At 39.6% G+C, this 19,306-nt stretch overlaps 2 protein-coding genes across 2 annotated transcripts; one reads left to right on the forward strand and one right to left on the reverse strand.

The window, feature by feature from the left end:
- Positions 1–2,216: 2,216 nt before the first annotated feature.
- On the reverse strand, positions 2,217–3,098 carry LOC108844816 (uncharacterized). The gene has a single exon (XM_018618109.1). The coding sequence runs from the start codon at positions 3,096–3,098 to the stop codon at positions 2,217–2,219; it is 882 nt and encodes a 293-aa protein (XP_018473611.1).
- Positions 3,099–5,395: 2,297 nt separating this feature from the next.
- LOC108843882 (uncharacterized serine-rich protein C215.13) lies at positions 5,396–6,736 on the forward strand. Its single transcript, XM_018617027.2, has 3 exons — positions 5,396–5,604; positions 5,737–5,846; positions 6,064–6,736. Exons 1-3 carry the CDS (start codon positions 5,464–5,466, stop codon positions 6,572–6,574), a joined length of 762 nt encoding a protein of 253 aa, XP_018472529.1. The 5' UTR covers positions 5,396–5,463; the 3' UTR covers positions 6,575–6,736.
- Positions 6,737–19,306: the final 12,570 nt, after the last annotated feature.

Here is a 19,306-nt window from a genome sequence, read left to right on the forward strand (position 1 = left end):
ATCAGGAAAAATCCTCAATTACTTTCGCAAGGAAGACAAGTCTAACGGCAAAGAACAGAGCAAAGCGGATACTTAATATCACAAAGGAGGGAGGAGTAGGCAAATACCTTGGCTTGCCAGAGCATTTTGGAAGACGCAAAAGAGATCTATTTGCTTCTATTGTTGACAGGATGCAACAGAGAGCGATCTCTTGGTCTTCTCGATACCTATCCACCGCAGGCAAGATGACTCTCCTCCAAGCAGTACTATCTGCGATACCTACATTTTCCATGTCATGTTTCCTTTTACCGGTTAGCTTGTGTAAAAAGATACAATATGTTCTTACACGCTTCTGGTGGGATTCAAGTGATTGGACAAGGAAAATGTGTTGGGTTTCCTGGGATAAACTAACTATGCCAAAGAGTATGGGAGGCTTGGGTTTCAAGGATATACAACGGTTCAGCATTGCCCTACTAGCTAAACTACTGTGGAGAATGCTAAACAATCTTACTTGTCTGCTATCGAGAGTTCTACTAGGGAAGTACTGTCAAAACGAAAACCTCCTACGAGTTAAAGTTGCAAAATCTGACTCCCATGGTTGGAGAGGAGTGCTAGCAGGAAGAGACTTACTAGTTGAACAGCTGGGGAAAGTCATCGGCAATGGAACCACAACAAAAGTGTGGGGAGAACCCTGGATATCCTCCACCTCTGCTCTACTCCCATTCGGCCCTGTAAGAGAAGAAGAAAGTGATTTATACGTTTCTGATCTACTATTAAGGGGAAAAGGAGAATGGAACTTATCAAGAGTCAACGACATCCTACCAAATCTAAAGGAGGATATCCTATCGGTCAAACCAAGTGTCACCGGAGCACAAGACACATACATCTGGTATCCGGTTGCTACTGGGGTATATACAGCACGATCAGGCTACGCTTCAGCTTCACAACGCACTCTGCAGGAGATAGTACTCCCCGAAAGATTAGCATCAATCAACTGGTTCAAGACAGTGTGGGGCGAGAATTGCTCCCCAAAGCTCAAACTTTTTCTCTGGAAAATACTCCATGAAGCTCTTCCCACTGGCCATAACCTACAAAGACGAGGAGTTCAAAACAACATCTCATGTATCCACTGCGGCGAGACTGAATCAGTGGAACATCTATTCCTTAAATGTACCTTTGCTGCGGAGGTATGGAAGCTCGTTCCACTACAGACGCCCTTGGATCTATCCCCAGAGCAAACGATCATTGGAGCACTGGACGCGTCGAGATCATGGATCTGTCTGCCTCCTACAAGGATAACGACAAACATCCTCCCCTGGATCGTGTGGGCTCTATGGTTAGCACGGAACCAACTCCTCTTCGAGAGAAGACAACAATCTTCATCGGAAGTGGTTTTAAAAGCTTTATCGGCGGCACGGGAATGGATTGAAGCTCAGTCTACGGATCGTACCGACATAATCATCGGAAAGGAACTCACCCTGAACCGCACACCGACAATCCCCCGAGGGACAATCTTGTGCAATAGTGACGCCTCTTGGGATAAGACCTCAGAATCGACGGGACTTGGATGGATCTTCCTATCTCCAGAAGCTCAAACTCTTCAAGGTTGTCAATTCCAAACTCATGTCCAATCGGTCCTCTAAGCGGAAGCCCTAGCGGTGCGATCGGCTCTCCAACACGCCATTCATCTTGGCTACACTCAAATCTGGCTCAGGTCAGACTCTCTTGTGCTCATAAGGGCCATCACTTCGATCACCAAACCGAAGATCATCCATGGAGTTCTTGCGGATATCGAAGCTCTATCATCGTTTTTTACTTTCTGCGTGTTTACGTTTGTTCCTAGGGAGCTTAATGGGTCTGCTGATCTGTTAGCAAAATCTTCATTCTGTAATAGGGCTTCTTACTGGGCCTAAACCTTCTAGTTTATTTAATATGAAAATGGTTGATCAAAAAAAAAACAGTTCTTACATTTTTTTTGGTTTCTGTAGATTTTATATTGAGTCTCGCGTTTTTCTTTCGCCACCAAAAAATATATAATAATAATTTAAAGCAAAAAAAAAACAAATAATATATAGCAAACACCACATATAAGTTGCCAGATTTATAGTGGTCACTTAGAATAGACAATTTTTCTTTTTTTTTTGGTAAAATGTTAAATTTATACCATTTTCGATTTTTGAATGTTGCGAACAACTTATTGTGCAGAAAGAAAAGAAACGAAATTACAACAACCAAACTCAAGGAGGCCTAATAAAGGTAAAATAGTACTGCAGCACAGATGGAGAAGAGTCTTGAGAAGGGAAGGAGATAAGTCGATCCCGAATGAGGCGATCCAGAGCAAGACGGAGACCATACGCAGGCGTAGAGACAGAGGTGAAGATCCTTGCATTCCGCTCCCTCCAGATAAGGTAGATGGCAGATTGCAAGATGAGCTTGATCACGGAAGACGCTTTAGGATCCAGGCGGTTGCGAGAAAGCAGAGCAGCTACCGAATGAACATCTAACGGAGGACCAGTGACAAAAGGCCTCGCGAAATGAAACCATATACTGGAAGAGTACTCACATTCGAAGAAGAGGTGATGGTGAGTTTCAAGGCCAGAAGAGCACAAGACACAACCCGCAGGAACATTCATACCCCATCGTAGAAGTCTATCACGAGTCAGCAGCCGTCGGAGAAGGACTAGCCAGGCCGTGAAAGCGGTAGGAGGGATGTTCTCCCTGAACCATACCACTTTAGACCAATAAACATGTGGAGAGTGCTGTCTGATATACTCCCAAGTAATCTTTGAGGAGAACTTGGGTCCGAAACTCCCATCAGCCTTGCGCCACAGGAATTGATCTTCTCCGTGTGATGAAGAAGGAGGTGGGGTTGAAGTGAGAACAATCTGGAGAGTTTCCACCTCTGGAGATCTAGCAGCAGGCAGGCGCCATGATCCCTCAGCTGAAGCCTCCGAGACTGTAGCACCCTTCCTCAATCTCAGCATACGAGGACCCGAATCACCTACAACAGAGATCAGAGGCCCCAATAGTGTCCATGTGTCATACCAGAAGGAAGCCGAAGCCCCATTTTTGATCTGACATCTCATGAAATCATTCAGCATAGGCTTGAGCTGAAGCATGCTCCGCACAGTAGGAGAAAACCGAGCAGAGTCGTTTGTTAACCAGAACCCATTCCGCAGAAACACATTATTTTTCAGCCAAGCAACCCACAGAGAACCCGAGTTCGAGAATAAGTTTCATACCTGTTTCAGTCTGAAAACAAGCTGAGAATCCTACAAAGATCGAATGCCCACACCCCCTTCAGCTTTAGGGCGACAGACATCAGACCAAGCAACACGGGAGCCGGCTGCGGAGCTTGTATTGTTGTTCCATAAGAAGGCAGCACATAGAGAGTCAACCTTAGTATAAAATGCCTTTGGAAGCACAAATACTGCGCTCCAAAAGTTAACCATGCCATAGATAACGGAGGCCACCATCCTGATTTTCCCAGCGTAAGAAAGATACTTGACAGTCCACCAATGGAGTTTGCTAGTAATCTTATCAATGAAGGGTTGGAGCGTTGCCATCGTGAGCCTTGAAGGATTCAGAGGAAAGCCGAGGTAACGGGTCGGGAAAGTGCCAATCTTAAATCCTGATATATCCGCAAGAACTTGAGCTGAAATTTCCTCATATCCACCAAAGAAGATCTGAGATTTATCCGGGTTCATACTTAGACCACTCAGACGCTTGAACTGCTGCATAACAGAGCAAATACCACCAAGTGACCAGCGAGAGCCATTGGAGAAGATGAGGAGATCATCAGCAAATAGCAGATGAGTGATCTCAGGATCAGAACATCTCGGATGAGGTCTAATCCGACCATTATGCGCAGCTTTCCGTAGAAGGTTGGAGAGTACTTCCATGACGAACAGAAAGAGATACGGAGATAAGGGATCTCCCTGCCTCAGTCCCTTTTTACCTTGAAAGAATCCCGGTAACTCCCCATTTATAGCCACATAAAACCTTGGAGATGTGATACATTCATTGATCCAGCATCTGAAGATTGGCGGAAAGTTTTGAGCTTCCAACAACTTCAGAACAAAATCCCAGGATACCGTATCAAATGCCTTCTTAATATCCACTTTCAGCATAGAGCTTTTCTCACAGTTTGCCTTGCCGTAGTCCCTGATAAGTTCTGATGAGAGTAGGACATTTTCCCCCAGACTCCTGCCTTTTAGGAAAGCTGATTGACTAGGGCTGATACTGTCCTTTAAGACTTCTTTCAACCGGTTTGAAATAATCTTAGAGATGATCTTGTAAATCAAGTTGCAGCAGCTGATGGGCCGGAAGTCACCAAGCTTACAAGCGTTAGGCAGTTTGGGTATCAGAGCAATAGCCGTGTTGTTTATGTCCTTGAGAAGCCTGCCATTGGAGAAGAACTCACTCACTGCTGCAATGACATCCTGACCAACAATACTCCAAGCAGATCTAAAGAACTCAATTGAGAATCCATCAGGACCGGGATTCTTACTTAAAGGCATGGCAAAGACTGTCTTGGTGATCTCCTCAGCAGAAACCGGACGGCTAAGCGTTAGACAATTTTTCTTTTAACATGCAAAATCATAATGTATGTTTTTTCTTGCATTTGAATACGCTGAATTGGCCAATTTATTTTGAAAAATTCTCTAAGAAGTGAGGATAGTTTTTTTAGTTTATTTTTACAAAAACTTCAAATAGATAAAATAATTGAAAGAGGTTTTATTGAATGGTAAATATATTTTTATATCTCTAGGGTCAAATAACTCTTTACTTAAAGTTCAGAGTTAAGAGGTAAAATAAAAAGATTTCAAAAAATAAGAACAAAAAATAAAATTTAAAAAAAAAAACTTTTTTAAATAAAAATATTTTTTTTAAATAAAAATAATTTTTTTAAATAAAAAATTTAAAAGTAGTTTCAAAAAACATTTTCGAATTTTTAGAAATAAAATTTGAAAAACAAATTTTGAAAAGAAATTTCGAATTTTTTTATAAAATAGTTTGAATTTGATATCATATAACTCAAAACTATAAAAAAAAATATTTTTATTTTTATTGTTTATTTATTTATTTATATATCTATAAAAGTATAAGGTAAAATGGTTTTTTGCTTCTATAGTACAATTTACCTTTGTAGATCACTTTTCCCTTTATGAATTTTTTTTTTTTTTTTGTCAACCCCTTTATGAATTCTTTTCATGAAAAAACTTGAAAATATGCTATTTGAAAGAATCATCCATTTATTTCTCCTTCTGTTTAAGTATTTGGATTTATCTCCTGTAGACGTTTAAATATTTGGGCCCATCTTCTGATCCAATTGTTTTTTATCGTGGGCTTTTTCATAGTCTCCCGTTTCTTCGCGATTTGTTTCATTTTATTCAAAACTAATTATACTTTTCAATTTCTTTTAAAACAGATTTTGTGATTGATCACATAACCGCTTTTCAGATTCTTCGATAGGGTTTGAAAATGGGGCCGGAATCTCGATCGACGCCGATATCATCATCGTCGCCAGCTTCGTCTTCCTCACCGAGCGGGAAACGAACAAGAGATCCAGAAGACGAGGTGTATCTCGATAACCTCCGTTCCCAGAAACGTTACCTCAGCGAGGTTTTGCCTTCTTCTCTCTGTAATTCAATCGTTCACGCTGATTCAATCGTTTGCCTTCGATAGTTGTTAATTGTATTGATTCTGAATTCGATTTGAGATTTTGGCTAATCATCATCATCATCTTGGTGGTAGATAATGGCTTGCAGTTTAAACGGACTAACAGTGGGAGACTCAGTCTCCGTCAACATGTTAGACTCTCCTACTCGCTCTGAGTCCTTTCTTTCTCCCAACTACCACTACAGGTTTCTTTTATGTTTACATCTTCTTCTTGAATGTTTAAGTATTACATGTGACTATATAATATCCTTATATATATTTTTATTATATAGTTGAATGATCTTTTAAGTGTGGTGTTCTGTAAAATGCCAAGGAAGCAAATCACAACAAGCCTTGATTTTAAGTTTTAAGATTGTTTAGAAATTATTATTCTCTGATGAGGAGTTCAATCATGTTGTTTAGGGATGACATGCCACTACAATACTCTCCCATGTCTGAAGACTCTGATGAAACCAGATTCTGTGAGGACCCAATAACAAGCACTAGCTCATCTCAACCCGAGAGCCGTCCCACTAGTCCTGTCTCACCTTACAGATACCAAAGACCTTTTACTTCAACAACCTCATACTATTCACATACGTGCCCTGTCTCCATGAGCACTAATGCAACTAGTACTACTCCACAGTCTCGCCAAAGAGGTTCGGATACTGAAGGAAGGTTTCCGTCGTCGCCTAGCGATATCTGCCATTCGAGTGATTTGAGGAGAACCGCTCTTCTCAGGTCTGTTCAGATGAGAACACAGCCTTGTGGTCATGCTTCAAGTTCTGGGACGAGCAGTGTTGACGGTGGTGAAGAGAGGATGTGTTTTAAGTCTATGGAAGAAGATAATAGAGGGGAAGATGTCTCTTACACCGAAGTCTCTGGTAAGAGCAAGTCTTGTAAAGCACTGGACATGAGACTATGTGAAAGATGATGAAATACAATAGTCTCAATCTCAACAAACGTTTTCTTCTGACTTATCCACGTTATATATGGATTGCAATGAAAAACACTCCATTAAAGCTCTCATATGTCTATCAATGCATTTGGTTGTGGAACCTTTCATCTTCAATCTCATGGAAGATCTTTCACTAAAGTTTCTTGTCTGTCTCATTGCATGGTTAGTTTAGTTAGGCTTTGGTCGTTTGGTGGATGTAGATGAGATGAGAAGCCAAATATTAATTACCAGAACACACGCTTATATACTAAAGATCAGTTCAACTCAGCAGAACGATCATTTTGAAACCAAACCAGGAAAGTGGACCCATCTGCTTCAATACCAAAGTAGTTAGGAAGCAGAGTAATAATGTTCACTAGGAGACGGTTGATGGTCAGAAGAAATAGGTTATGGAGATAGAGGCATTGTTCAGTAGGTCAGAGAGACAATAGTTGATGGTTAGAACAGATAGGGTATGGAGACACTGTTCAGTAGGTCAGATAGTTGATGGTTATAAATCCATTGTTCAGTAAGGCGGAGAGACAATATAGATCGTTTGAATAAATATTGATGTGGAGCGGACGCCAGCGAGAGAACATCGAAACCCATACAAAAAAAAACACACTTCTTTTTCATCCATTGTTTGAAGTATTGGGATGTTCTGTACAGAAACTAAGCGAAGTAATAGTTGGTTCTTCTGGGCGAGGGATATCTTCTGTCCTGGTTTTTCAGGATTACCACTAACACGAGTATTTTGTACGCAACAGAGTCTGGTCTGTATCCATCTCAACTAACAAGTATTGAGATGCATGCATATTGGACTCTGTTGTGTACAAGATGTGTTGGTGGTAATGCTCAAAGACATGACAGAAGAAATTCTTCAACCAAACGAACCAAACTATTACTACACTAAAGGCTAAAGGCAGCATTAGTGGTGAGTTCTTGAGGTAGGCTCCTACCAGTCCGAGTATTAGTGTAATGAAGATGTTTCTCTAAGGTATCGTGTCTGTCTTATTGCATAGTTACTTTAGTTAGCCGTTGGTCGTTTGATGGATGTAGTTGAGATGAGTCGTGAGTGCGTTAGTTTTGTTAATTGCAAAAGTTCATGCGATCGTTACACCATCGATGAACTCATTAGTTCCTTATAAGGATTACTCGTAGCTTCATTTTATCACTACTTAAAGGTTTATCCACGGTATACTCCTAAGCGCCTCGTCCGTCCATCGTAGACAAATAATATGTGCAATTAGTTCTAATCCTGAACAAATATGCACATTGTTGACCCAAAAGTAGAGCTGCAACTTCATGTCATAAGCAACAAAACTGATTGATGATCAATGAAGCCACCAAACTAGTCCCCGTTTCGTATGTCACAAGCTGAAACCTATATTTAAAGTTTTACAGGTTTCAGTGAAGAACTATATTGTTACATACAAGCAGCCCCTTTAAAACTTTCTTAATCACCAAGGGAAATAATTAAAAGCATAGAAACCTAATCAGAGCTTTAATGAATGGAAACTATAAAGCTGGTAACAACAACATTTATTCTATTGTCTTCATATAACAAAGCATTCTACAAGCATAGTCATGTTTAACTGAGTAAACGAAACGATAAACACATCAACGTCTTGCTGTTCTTCTGGCTCTAAAGAATCTCTCTCTGATTGAGATTAATTCCTTTCTGGCTTCACTCGTAGCCAAACGGTCCATCGGATATTCTTCACAACACCCAAAACCCCAATTCCAAAACCAGTGTTAAGCATTTATCAAGAGGGAAACCAACTCTGGGACCGCTATTAAGAATCGAATTGTCTGCAATTTCCAACACCTTCAACTTGGTGTAGCTACGTAGAGTAACGTTTCCCTCAAATAACTCATCTGTTGGTCGTTTTCCGGTGCCTACACTTACCCCAATGGAAACTTTCTTCAAATGAGAGAAATGGCTAGTAGTCTCCATTGGTTGTGCTTGCACAATACATGGCTTCAGTTTCAGTTCCTTGATGCCCCCACATAGATCCTTGTTTCCAAATACTGTAACTACATTAGCATTCTGAAATTTTCCTTCTGTTGGCACCTTTCCCTTGAAATTGTTGATGGATAGATTAAGATACTCCAAGAAAGAAAAGTTTGCAATATATCCAGGTAGACTTCCGGAGAGATTATTGTTGGAGAAATCAAGTCTTTTAGCACCCATCAACCTTTTTATATTTGGAATATCACCGTCAAAAAAATTTCCTTGTAGAAAAAGATTCTCCATGGAGAGACAGTCTCCCAAGACTTGAGGGAGTTTCCCGGATAATTTATTATGTGCAACAGACAGTGTGCAAAGACGTTCCAGTGGTTTGATATACTTCGGCAGAGAGCCTGTCAAGGAATTATCTGACAAGTTGAGGTGAACAAGGGACTGAATTTGCATAATCTCCTGAGGTATAGTCACATTCAACTTATTAGACCCAATCCACAAATACAACATGTATTTGCACTGACCAAGAGCCGGAGGAAGGGTTCCTTCAAAACTATTGTTGGACAAATAGAGTATTTCTAGCCAAGTGTGTAAGTTCGAGATACAGCGAGAACAGACGGCACAAAATAATTTCAAGAACAATTATCTCTTTATTAAGAATCACTGAAACAATCTTTTACAAAGACTTGTCAAATCCGAATTACTCAACGCCACACACGGCTTGACACGGATCAATTCTTAATCTACCCTTATGAGGAACTAACTCCTGTTGATCACCTCTACAAATCACTCACTGTCTGAAACCCCAAAGCTGCTGCTATGTTTCCGTGAGAATTACAACGTCAAAAGCTCTAACCCTAATTCTAGGAAAAAGCCACAATATATATTAAATAATATTTTCCTATTATCTAATATAATATTTCCTATATTTTAGCATCACCAAATCTTCAAATTTGTGATCTAATCACGCTCCTTTAATGCATATTTCGTCAACCAAGTATATAGAAATATTCCATATCATCACATCTTGATATTTCCTTTTTATTCTTCGAAGTGTGTGTCACACACCATCCTGTGTGTGTAACACAAGTACACGAACCAAAACTACACCACTGCAACAGCTTCTCAAGCTCCAAGTTCTTGAGCTTACATTCTCCCCCTTTTTCACTGAGTTTTACAACTCAAGCCTAAGAACAATATGCATCATACATACCACCAAAGTACTAACTTAAACTCCCCCTGAATTAAGTATCATCTCCCCCTGCTTGAGTGAAAAACTCTTTGAACAACTTCATGATACTTGTGGGACCATCAAAAACTCTCAGTACCTTCTAGGCCATCGAACTGGTTCTTCAAACTCAGTATATTGATCACCCATTCGATTGTATGACACACTAGTATGCTCGTGTGACACACCTTTCGTAAACTTAGGATACAGATCCTTCTTATCCAAACATGTCCATATCTTCTAGGTTCCACATAACAAAAGTTCATCCTCCAAGCTCGCTCAGTCTGGTTTCTCCTAGAATAACAGAAAGCAACAGTATGTCCGGTCTTACCACAAAAGAGACAGCCATTCATTCGCTTAGCAACAATTTTGCTGTCTTGTATCTTTGGAACCACAATCTTTGCTTGAGTTTCATCCTTTTGTTCAGCTGAAAAAACTGGGATTGAGCGTTTTACAAACTTGATTTTTCATTCTTGTCAACCTCTTGTGAAGTCGTCCCTTTATAACCCAAACCCCAACTGATTTTTGGAGACTGCCCAATTGACAAGATATGATCCAGACTTGCTGATCCAGTGTTCAACATTCTCACTTTCTTGTAGTTCTCAGCAAGTTGTCTTTCCAGAAGCTGACTCTTCTCAAGTTCTTGATTCAACAGTTGTTTCATCTGATGAAACTTTATTTCAGACTCTTGTTGAACTTGATTCTGCTCTGCAATAACTCTCTTAAGAGACTGAAGCTTGTCTTCATTATCATCCTCTCTCACCCTACACTTTGATTCACCCTTCGCATCAGTCCGTTCCATCTCTAGGGTGTTGACTTGATCTTTCAAGACAGCTTTATCCTTGATGAGCTGTAGGTTTTCGTGACTGAGTTCTGCAAATTTACCAAAGAGAACCTTATACTCGGCTAGAAAATCTGCATCTATATCACTTTCTGTATCACTGCGTGACGCATCTGAATTGGTGTGTGACACATCCGACATACGAATTTCACCCTTAGTGATGTCTTTTTCAGATCCTATAACTCCATGAAGAGACACGAAATTGAGAGCATCTTCTTTTCTCTCTGGTACTTTATCATTGCAACTTCTCTTCATCTTCATCTTTTTGGTGTTCACACAATCTGATTTTATGTGCCCATAACCATTACATCCATTACACTTGATTTCTTTTCTCTTGAATGATGGACACTCTGTTTTGACATGCCCAATACCATGACAATTAAAACACACCACTGCCTGCCATTTATGTCTTTCTTCTTCTCTAGGCAGTCTGTCGCTGGACATCTTATTCAAAAGATTCATAGTTTCTTCAAGTTTCTGAATCACCAAGTGAATAGATTCTTCAAGCTTCTTAGCTTTCTGGATGTCTTCATTAACTGTAATTTGAGAGTCTTGAGCAGGCTTTGAACACTTAGATTCCAATTCCATCTCCTCAGCCTTTAATATCCCTACTACCTCAGCAAACTTCAGTTCATCAGTGTTCATCGTCAATGTTATCGCTGCTTTATGTGCTGCAAACTTAGTAGGCAAACATCGCAAAAACTTCTTCACCAATTTTGCATCTTCATATTTTTTACCTAAAACTTGTGCTTCATTGACTATGGAGCTGAGCTTCGCACTGAAATCTCCGATCTTCTCATCATCCCTCATCCTTATGTCTTCAAACTGTGATGCAAGCAAGTCCAATCTTATCCTCCTAACATTCGCAGTACCCTCGAAAGCATTTTGTAGTATATCCCAAGCCTCTTTAGCTGATTCACATCCCTGAATAAGCTCAAATTGCTTTGCATCTACAGAACTGAAGATTGTATCCAGTGCTTTTGCATTAAACCTTGAAAGTTTTTTCTCTGTTGCTGTCCACTGTGTCTTCAGTTTAGGTCTCTTCAAACCATCTTCTTGCATCACAAACGGTTCTTCCCATCCAGTTTGAACAATTGTCCATATATCTTCATCAGCTCCACGTAAGTTTGCTCTCATTCTTACTTTCCAATACCCATAGTTCATATCATTCAGCAGCAACATATTTTGTGCCAAAATCGCCATATTCTCTTCTCAGGATCTCACCTTGGTTCGAAGATGTCTTCTTCGTTTAGGTGTCCTGCTCTGATACCAATTGTAAGTTCGAGATACAGCGAGAATAGACGGCACAAAATAATTTCAAGAACAATTATCTTTTTATTAAGAATCACTGAAACAATCTTTTACAAAGACTTGTCAAATCCGAATTACTCAACGTCACACACGGCTTGACACGGATCAATTCTTAATCTACCCTTATGAAGAACCAACTCCTGTTGATCACCTCTACAAATCACTCACTGTCTGAAACCCCAAAGCTGCTGCTATGTTTCCGTGAGAATTACAACGTCAAAAGCTCTAACCCTAATTCTAGGAAAAAGCCACAATATATATTAAATAATATTTTCCTATTATCTAATATAATATTTCCTATATTTTAGCATCACCAAATCTTCAAATTTGTGATCTAATCACGCTCCTTTAATGCATATTTCGTCAACCAAGTATATAGAAATATTCCATATCATCACATCTTGATATTTCCGTTTTATTCTTCGAAGTGTGTGTCACACACCATCCTGTGTATGTAACACAAGTACACGAACCAAAACTACACCACTGCAACAGCTTCTCAAGCTCCAAGTTCTTGAGCTTACAAAGTGATGTTGCCTATTGAAGAGGGTATCTCTCTTGACATTCTATTTGACGTGAGGTTTAATAACACCAATCTAGTAAGCTTTCCAATGGAATTTGGCAGTGGTCCAGTCAACAAGTTTTCTTGTAAAGCAAGTTTTGTAGGCTTATGATATTCCAATGTCATAAGGAATGGTTCCAGAGATGAAATTTTTTCTAAAGTTTAATTGCTGGAGGTTGGTGGACAGGTTCGTAACAGAGGTAGACATGCCATTACAATACTCTCCCATGTCAGAAGACTCTGCGAGGACCCTATAACAAGCACTAGCTCATCTCAACCCGAGAGCCGACCTACTAGTCCTGTCTTACCTTACAGATGACCTTTTACTTTAACAACCTCATACTATTCACATACGTGCCGGGCCCCGTCTCCATGAGCACTAATGCAACTAGTAGTACTAGTACTACTCCACAGTCTCGCCAAAGAGGTTCGGATGCAGAAGGAAGGTTTCCCTCATCCCCTAGCGATATCTGCCATTCGAGGAGAACCGCTCTACTCAGGTCTGTTCAGATGAGAACACAGCCTTGTGGTTATGCTTCAAGTTCTGGGACAACTGGACAAGCAATGTTGACGGTAGTGAAGAGAGGATGTGTTTTAAGTCTATGGAAGAAGATAACAGAGGGGAAGATATCTCTTATACTGAAGTCTCTTGTAAGAGCAAGTCTTGTAAAGCGCTGGACATGAGACTATGTGAAAGATGATGAAATACAATAATCTCAATCTCAAAAAGACGATTTCTTCTGACTTATCCACATTACATATGTTGAGGATTGCAATGAAGAACACTCCATTAAAGCTCTCATATGTCTATCAATGCATTTGGTTGTGGAACCTTTCATCTTCAATCTCATGGAAGATCTTTCACTAAAGTTTCTAATCTGTCTCATTGCATGGTTAGTTTAGTTAGGCTTTGGTCGTTTGGTGGATGTAGATGAGATGAGAAGCCGTCATCACTCACTCTTAGAACAGAAATCCAAAAGAGAAAAGAAGACAAGCTTACAGAACCATTTGTTTGAGAAAAAAAATCCATTTATGATCTTGTTTATATAACCATTTAATAATCAATTTTTGTAATGAGATTTTTTTAGGACACCACCCTTTCTATACCAGAAGCCAAATATTATTTACCAGTGATCACACAAACTTATATACTAACGATCAGTTTCAACTAAGCAGAACGATCATTATGAAACCAAACCAGGAAAGTAGACTGATACGAGCCGACTGTGATCTCGTAACCGGTGCCGTTTTTCACCTGAAGAAGAGAAAGATAGAAATAGCTAAGTTTCCTTTAACCCTAAACTCTCTTGGAGATTAAGGTTAATTGTTGGAAGATGAATTTTTATTAATCATATAAAACCATTATATAGGTTATGACACAAGATATCATAACCTAATTAAAAGAGGAAAATACCTATAAACTTAACTAAAAAGAAAACATCCAAATCTTTAATCTAAAGTAAATAGTAAATCATCAAAATCATAACTTTTATTCCAAAACTCATATCTCATATCATTACTCTCCTCTTCGACTAGGAGCTTGTCCTCAAGCTCCAACTCTAGGCATGCCTCTAGCAGCTTCTCTTCTTCTTTCCACATATTCCACGAACTCTTCTTCTTCGAATGGTTCATCCTCTTGATCATCTCCGTTCCTGACAGGCATTATATGAAAAAGGACTGGGTTACAAACATGATCTCGCGTGTAGAGTTCATCGCAATTGAAACAAAGTCCTTTTGCTCGACACTCCGCCATTTCTGCTACAGTCAGTTTCTTCCAATATTGCTTTTGCAGAGCATGTTTTGCTTCCTCTTTTTGGGGCTGATGAACTTCTTTGTCATGATCTTTCTTCTCTAGCATTTTTGGCCAAGTGTTTTGTCCAGATAGTGGAGCCATATGCCCTCCAAACGTCCTAGCTCGTTTATCACCATCAATCTTGTATTCATTGTCTCGAGCATACTCCATTGCTTCAAAAATCGTCTCTGGTCTCAAGTACTCAACCTCCTTCCTTAGACTATCAGTTAATCCCGCACAGAACTGCCATAGTTGTTGATCACCCGAGAGCCTTGTTTGTCGGCTTAGACATTCTTCAAACTTACTGCAGTACTCATCCACTGTTCCGGTGTGTCTAAGATTTGACAATTCTCCGACAGGGTTTACTGAATCTGCTTTTCCAAATCGACTTTTGCAGGTCTTTTTAAACTCTTCCCAAGACAGCCTATGCGTTACCAATCGTCGCAAGTTGAGGTTCTAGTGGTACGCTTGCCCTGTTAAAACAAAGGTTGCGTGTCTCACTTTCGCATCATCACTGAATATCCTTTGATCAGCAAAGAAATCATCACACTTTTGTTACCATTCCATAGCATCGGTGGTCCCATCATACGGTGGAAATTCTATTTTGGCTGCTTTCACACATCTTCTTTCGAAATTGTTGCTTCTGTCCTCATAGGTGTCGTGATACCCTCTCTCCATCAACACTCTGAGTTCCGATAGTCTTGAAAATTTGGATATGAATCGTGTGGTGCAGCTCCAATTGGTCTGACATTCCAGTCTCCTCCTCCATATTTTCTCCTATTCCCTCGTTCTCTCCCTACAGCTCGGTTTGGCCATGGTCCCCCGGAGAATCCAGATTGTTGGCCTCCTCCATAAGCAAGGGTGTTCTTACACGAGTGAATTGGTGCCTGGGGGATACCAGCTTCAACTGTTTGTAACAAGACCCCTTTACTTCCCTTGATCCCACTCAAATTTTCAACTTCGGACAGCTCCTCTGTTGAGAATTTGACTGCAGATCCTTGTTCCTGAAGAACTCCCTTCTTCTTGTCATCCCGCGCTTTTGGTGATGAAGGTCGTGCTTCAAGAATGGCGGTATGACTCTCCACTATTTCCGTCAACGAACTCAACTTTGCATCGATCTTTTCCACCATGCTCGCGAGCTGCTTCAATATGTTGCTATCGTCTCCCATTGAATCGTTTGACTCTGATACCAAATTGATACGAGCCGACTGTGATCTCGTAACCGGTGCCGTTTTTCACGTGAAGAAGAGAAAGATAGAAATAGCTAAGCTTCCTTTAACCCTAAACTCTCTTGGAGATTAAGGTTAATTGTTGGAAGATGAATTTTTATTAATCATATAAAACCATTATATAGGTTATGACACAAGATATCATAACCTAATTAAAAGAGGAAAATACCTATAAACTTAACTAAAAGGAAAACATCCAAATCTTTAATCTAACGTAAATAGTAAATCATCAAAATCATAACTTTTATTCCAAAACTCATATCTCATATCATAGACTCATCTGCTTCAGTGTCAAAGTAGTTGAGGAAACATAGTAATAATGTTCACTAGGGGACAGTTGATGGTAAGAAGAAATAGGGTATGGAGATAGAGGCATTGTTCAGTAGGGTCAGAATCAGAGAGACAATAGTTGATGGTTAAAAACAGATAGGGTATGGAGATAAATGCTTTATTCATTAGGGCAGAGAGACAGTTGAATGATGCCTATTTGTTCTCAAACCGACAGGCATAAAACGAGGGAACTGAGAAGATGTAACAAGTGAAGGGAGTTGCTAGAACTTACAGTTGGCTTGGTTAGATAAAACATAAAAGTCTTTGTGTTTGCTTGATATTTTAGTCTAAAAGTCTAGAACTAGTAGTATGGGTAAGGAGTGGAGAATACAGAGATTACTATGCTGTTTTCTCTTGTATAAATATGTGCTATTGGATGTTGTGTAACTTATCAGAAAAAGTCAGTTTCTCACATCTTTTGTATGTCCAAAAACGTTTTCCCTTATTCTTGAACAAGAACACAGAAACAGCGAGAACAACAAAGTGATGAAGACAGCCTTCAATTTCTTACAATTTACAACACAGAGCCCCTGCTGATTCTTGGAGCCTTGTTTGAACAAGACGGGAATATACTCTCAAGCATATCAACGCCAAAGCTGGATACGTCAGATTTGTCCGACATTGTATTGGACATATATAATGTTGGAGAAATCTGATGTATATAGCTTTGGGGTTGATATGCTTAAGAGTATTCCGTATTGTTCAACAAGGCTCCAAGAATCAGCAGGGGCAATACAATGTTGGAGAAATCTGATACTTATAGCTTTGGGAGTATATTCAATTACAGAGCAGAAAATTATCAATCACACCGTGGCGGTACTTTTCTCGGCTTTGTAAGAGTAACTACTCATAGGATCATTACAATATTGATATCTTTTCTAACAAGAAGTCATTAAAAAGAAACGCATTTGGTATATATTTATAATATAACATGCATTGAGTGAACGCAACTGCCTCTCAACAAAGGCATCATACAGTGTTTGAAAAATTGAGATGATTGTGTCAGAGTAGATAATGGTCTGTTTTGTCTTCTTCATTTTCACATCATGTTTTCATAAAGTTTTGCAAATAGATGTGATTATATATAGTTTAATGGTGTCTTAAAGTGGATATGTAAAATGCCTAAATCAAGTGGATATTGTTTTTTCATGCACTAGTTGGAAACTCAACGGATGAAACGAGGAATAGAATGGACAAAGGCAGAAGTTATCTGTAGCCTCCACAGTGGTGCTAAACTCCATGAAAGAGAATCCTTCTCTTGCAGAGATCATTATTAGCAAGAGAAGGATCGTCCTTTTTGGAGTTTAGCACCATTGCGGAAGCGACAAATAACTTCATTTGGATCAAACTAACTCCGTCAAGGTGGGTTTCTGGGTCGTTTACAAGGTAAGAAACTATATAATCTATTATTTTAGTTCGAAATTACTATTAATATTACTAGTTAATATGTATACACTGAAGATGTTGATACGTTTGATATAGTTATTGTATAGCAGATAAACAGACATGGAGAATGGAGAAATGAATTGGGTTACAAAGGTTCTTATAGCTCCGCGACTCACAAGCAACAAGCAACAGCTGAGCTTCTTCCTCTTCAGTCTTTAGTTTGATTGTGGCGGTACTTTTCTCGGCTCTGTAAGAGTAACTACTCATATGATCATTACAATGTTGAAATCTTTTCTAACAACAAGTCATTAAAAGAAACGCATTTGGTATAAATATAACATGCATGGAGTGAACGCTCTGCCTCTCAACAAAGGCATCAATAATCATCATACAGTATCGTCCAGTGTTTGAAAAAATTAGATGATTGTGTACAGAAACTTAGCGTAGTAATAGTTCGTTACTTGTGGTTGAGAGAAAAATCGGCTATCCTGCTTTTTAACATTACCACCAACGGGTCCGTATTTGGTCTATTTGCGGCGTCATCTTGGATACAACAAAGTTCAATCTTGTAAAAATACGATGGACTTGGTTGTGTACAAGATAAAGCTGAGAATAAACCAAGCAGGGAGGTGTTGGTGGTAATGCTCAAAAGCAGAACGGCAGAAATTCCTCGACCTCAATAATATTACAACGCTAAGTTTCTCAGTGAAGAAGCTGCTGCAGCGTCGTCTCTTCTGTTAAGATTGTTTTTTACTTAATTATTTAAAAATCATCTCCATTACCATTAGTTTCCTCAGTAGATGATAATGGTCTGTTTTGTCATCTTCTACACATCATGTTTGCATAATAGATGTGATTATATAAAATGCATATATCAAGTATATAACAACCCCTGATCTTTTTTTTTTGAATTATACAGAGGTATCCTGGCCCCACCGAAGTGGTCCAGACTAGTCACGTGTTGCCACATGTCGGTCCTCTGTCTCTGGCGATGCTGAAATATTAATTCCCCAGTGGCCGGGATTCGAACCCAGGTGACGGAACTCACAGCTGTGAACCCTTTACCAACTGAGCTAGAAGTCCCGGTTAACAACCCCTGATCTTGAGTTTCTCTTCTATTCTTTTAAGATTTTATTTGACATACCTATCTCTGATGGTAACACAGGGATGACATGCCATTACAATACTCTCCCATTCTGAAGACTCTGACGAAGCTAGATTCTGCGAGGACCCACAAGCACTAGCTCATCTCAACCCGAGAGCCGCTCTACTAGTCCTGTTTCACCATACCTGTACCAAAGACCTCTTACTTCAACAAAATCCCTCGTCAACAATCTTGCACCATTTGTCAAATTCACATACATGCCATGCTTCCATGAGTACTACAACAACTCCACAGTCTCGCCAAAGAGGGGAAAAAAAATTACAGATGCCCATTGGGCTGAGTTTCAGCTGAGCAGAAACACACATTGCAATACATTTATTAGAAGTTTAGAACCATACAAAACAGCAGATCAGTTTAAAACCAAACCAGGAAAGTGGACCCATCTGCTTGAATACCAAACTAGTTGAAGAAACAGTTGATGGCTACAACAAATAGGGTATGGTCATAAATGCATTGTTCAGTAGGTCAGAGAGACAATAGGTGATGGTCCCAACAAATAGGGTATGTAGACAGTTGTTCGTTAGAAAAATAGGGTCTGCCTCAGTGATAAATATTGATGTGGAGTGCCACTGAATAATGAGCATAGAACATCGAAACACTAGTGCTTTTTGTAGAGAAAAAAAACTCTCTCTCTTTTTTTCATGCTCTAGTTGGAACTCTACGGATGAAACGAGGAATGAACAAAGGCAGAAGTTATCTGTCGCCTCCACAATGGTGCTAAGTTCCATAAAGGAAGAATATTTTCTTGCTATTTCTCCTTTTTCATGCGCTAGTTGGAAACTCAAGCCAGATGAAACAGAGATCACGAGTAGCAAGAGCAGGTTCTTCTTTTTGGAGTTTAGCACCATTGTGAAGCCGACAAAAAACTTCATTTTGAATCCAAATAACTCGGCACAAGGTGGTTTCTGGGTCGTTTACAAGG

The sequence above is a fragment of the Raphanus sativus genome, chromosome 3, assembly GCF_000801105.2.
Source record: "Raphanus sativus cultivar WK10039 chromosome 3, ASM80110v3, whole genome shotgun sequence".
Lineage (NCBI taxonomy): Eukaryota > Viridiplantae > Streptophyta > Magnoliopsida > Brassicales > Brassicaceae > Raphanus > Raphanus sativus.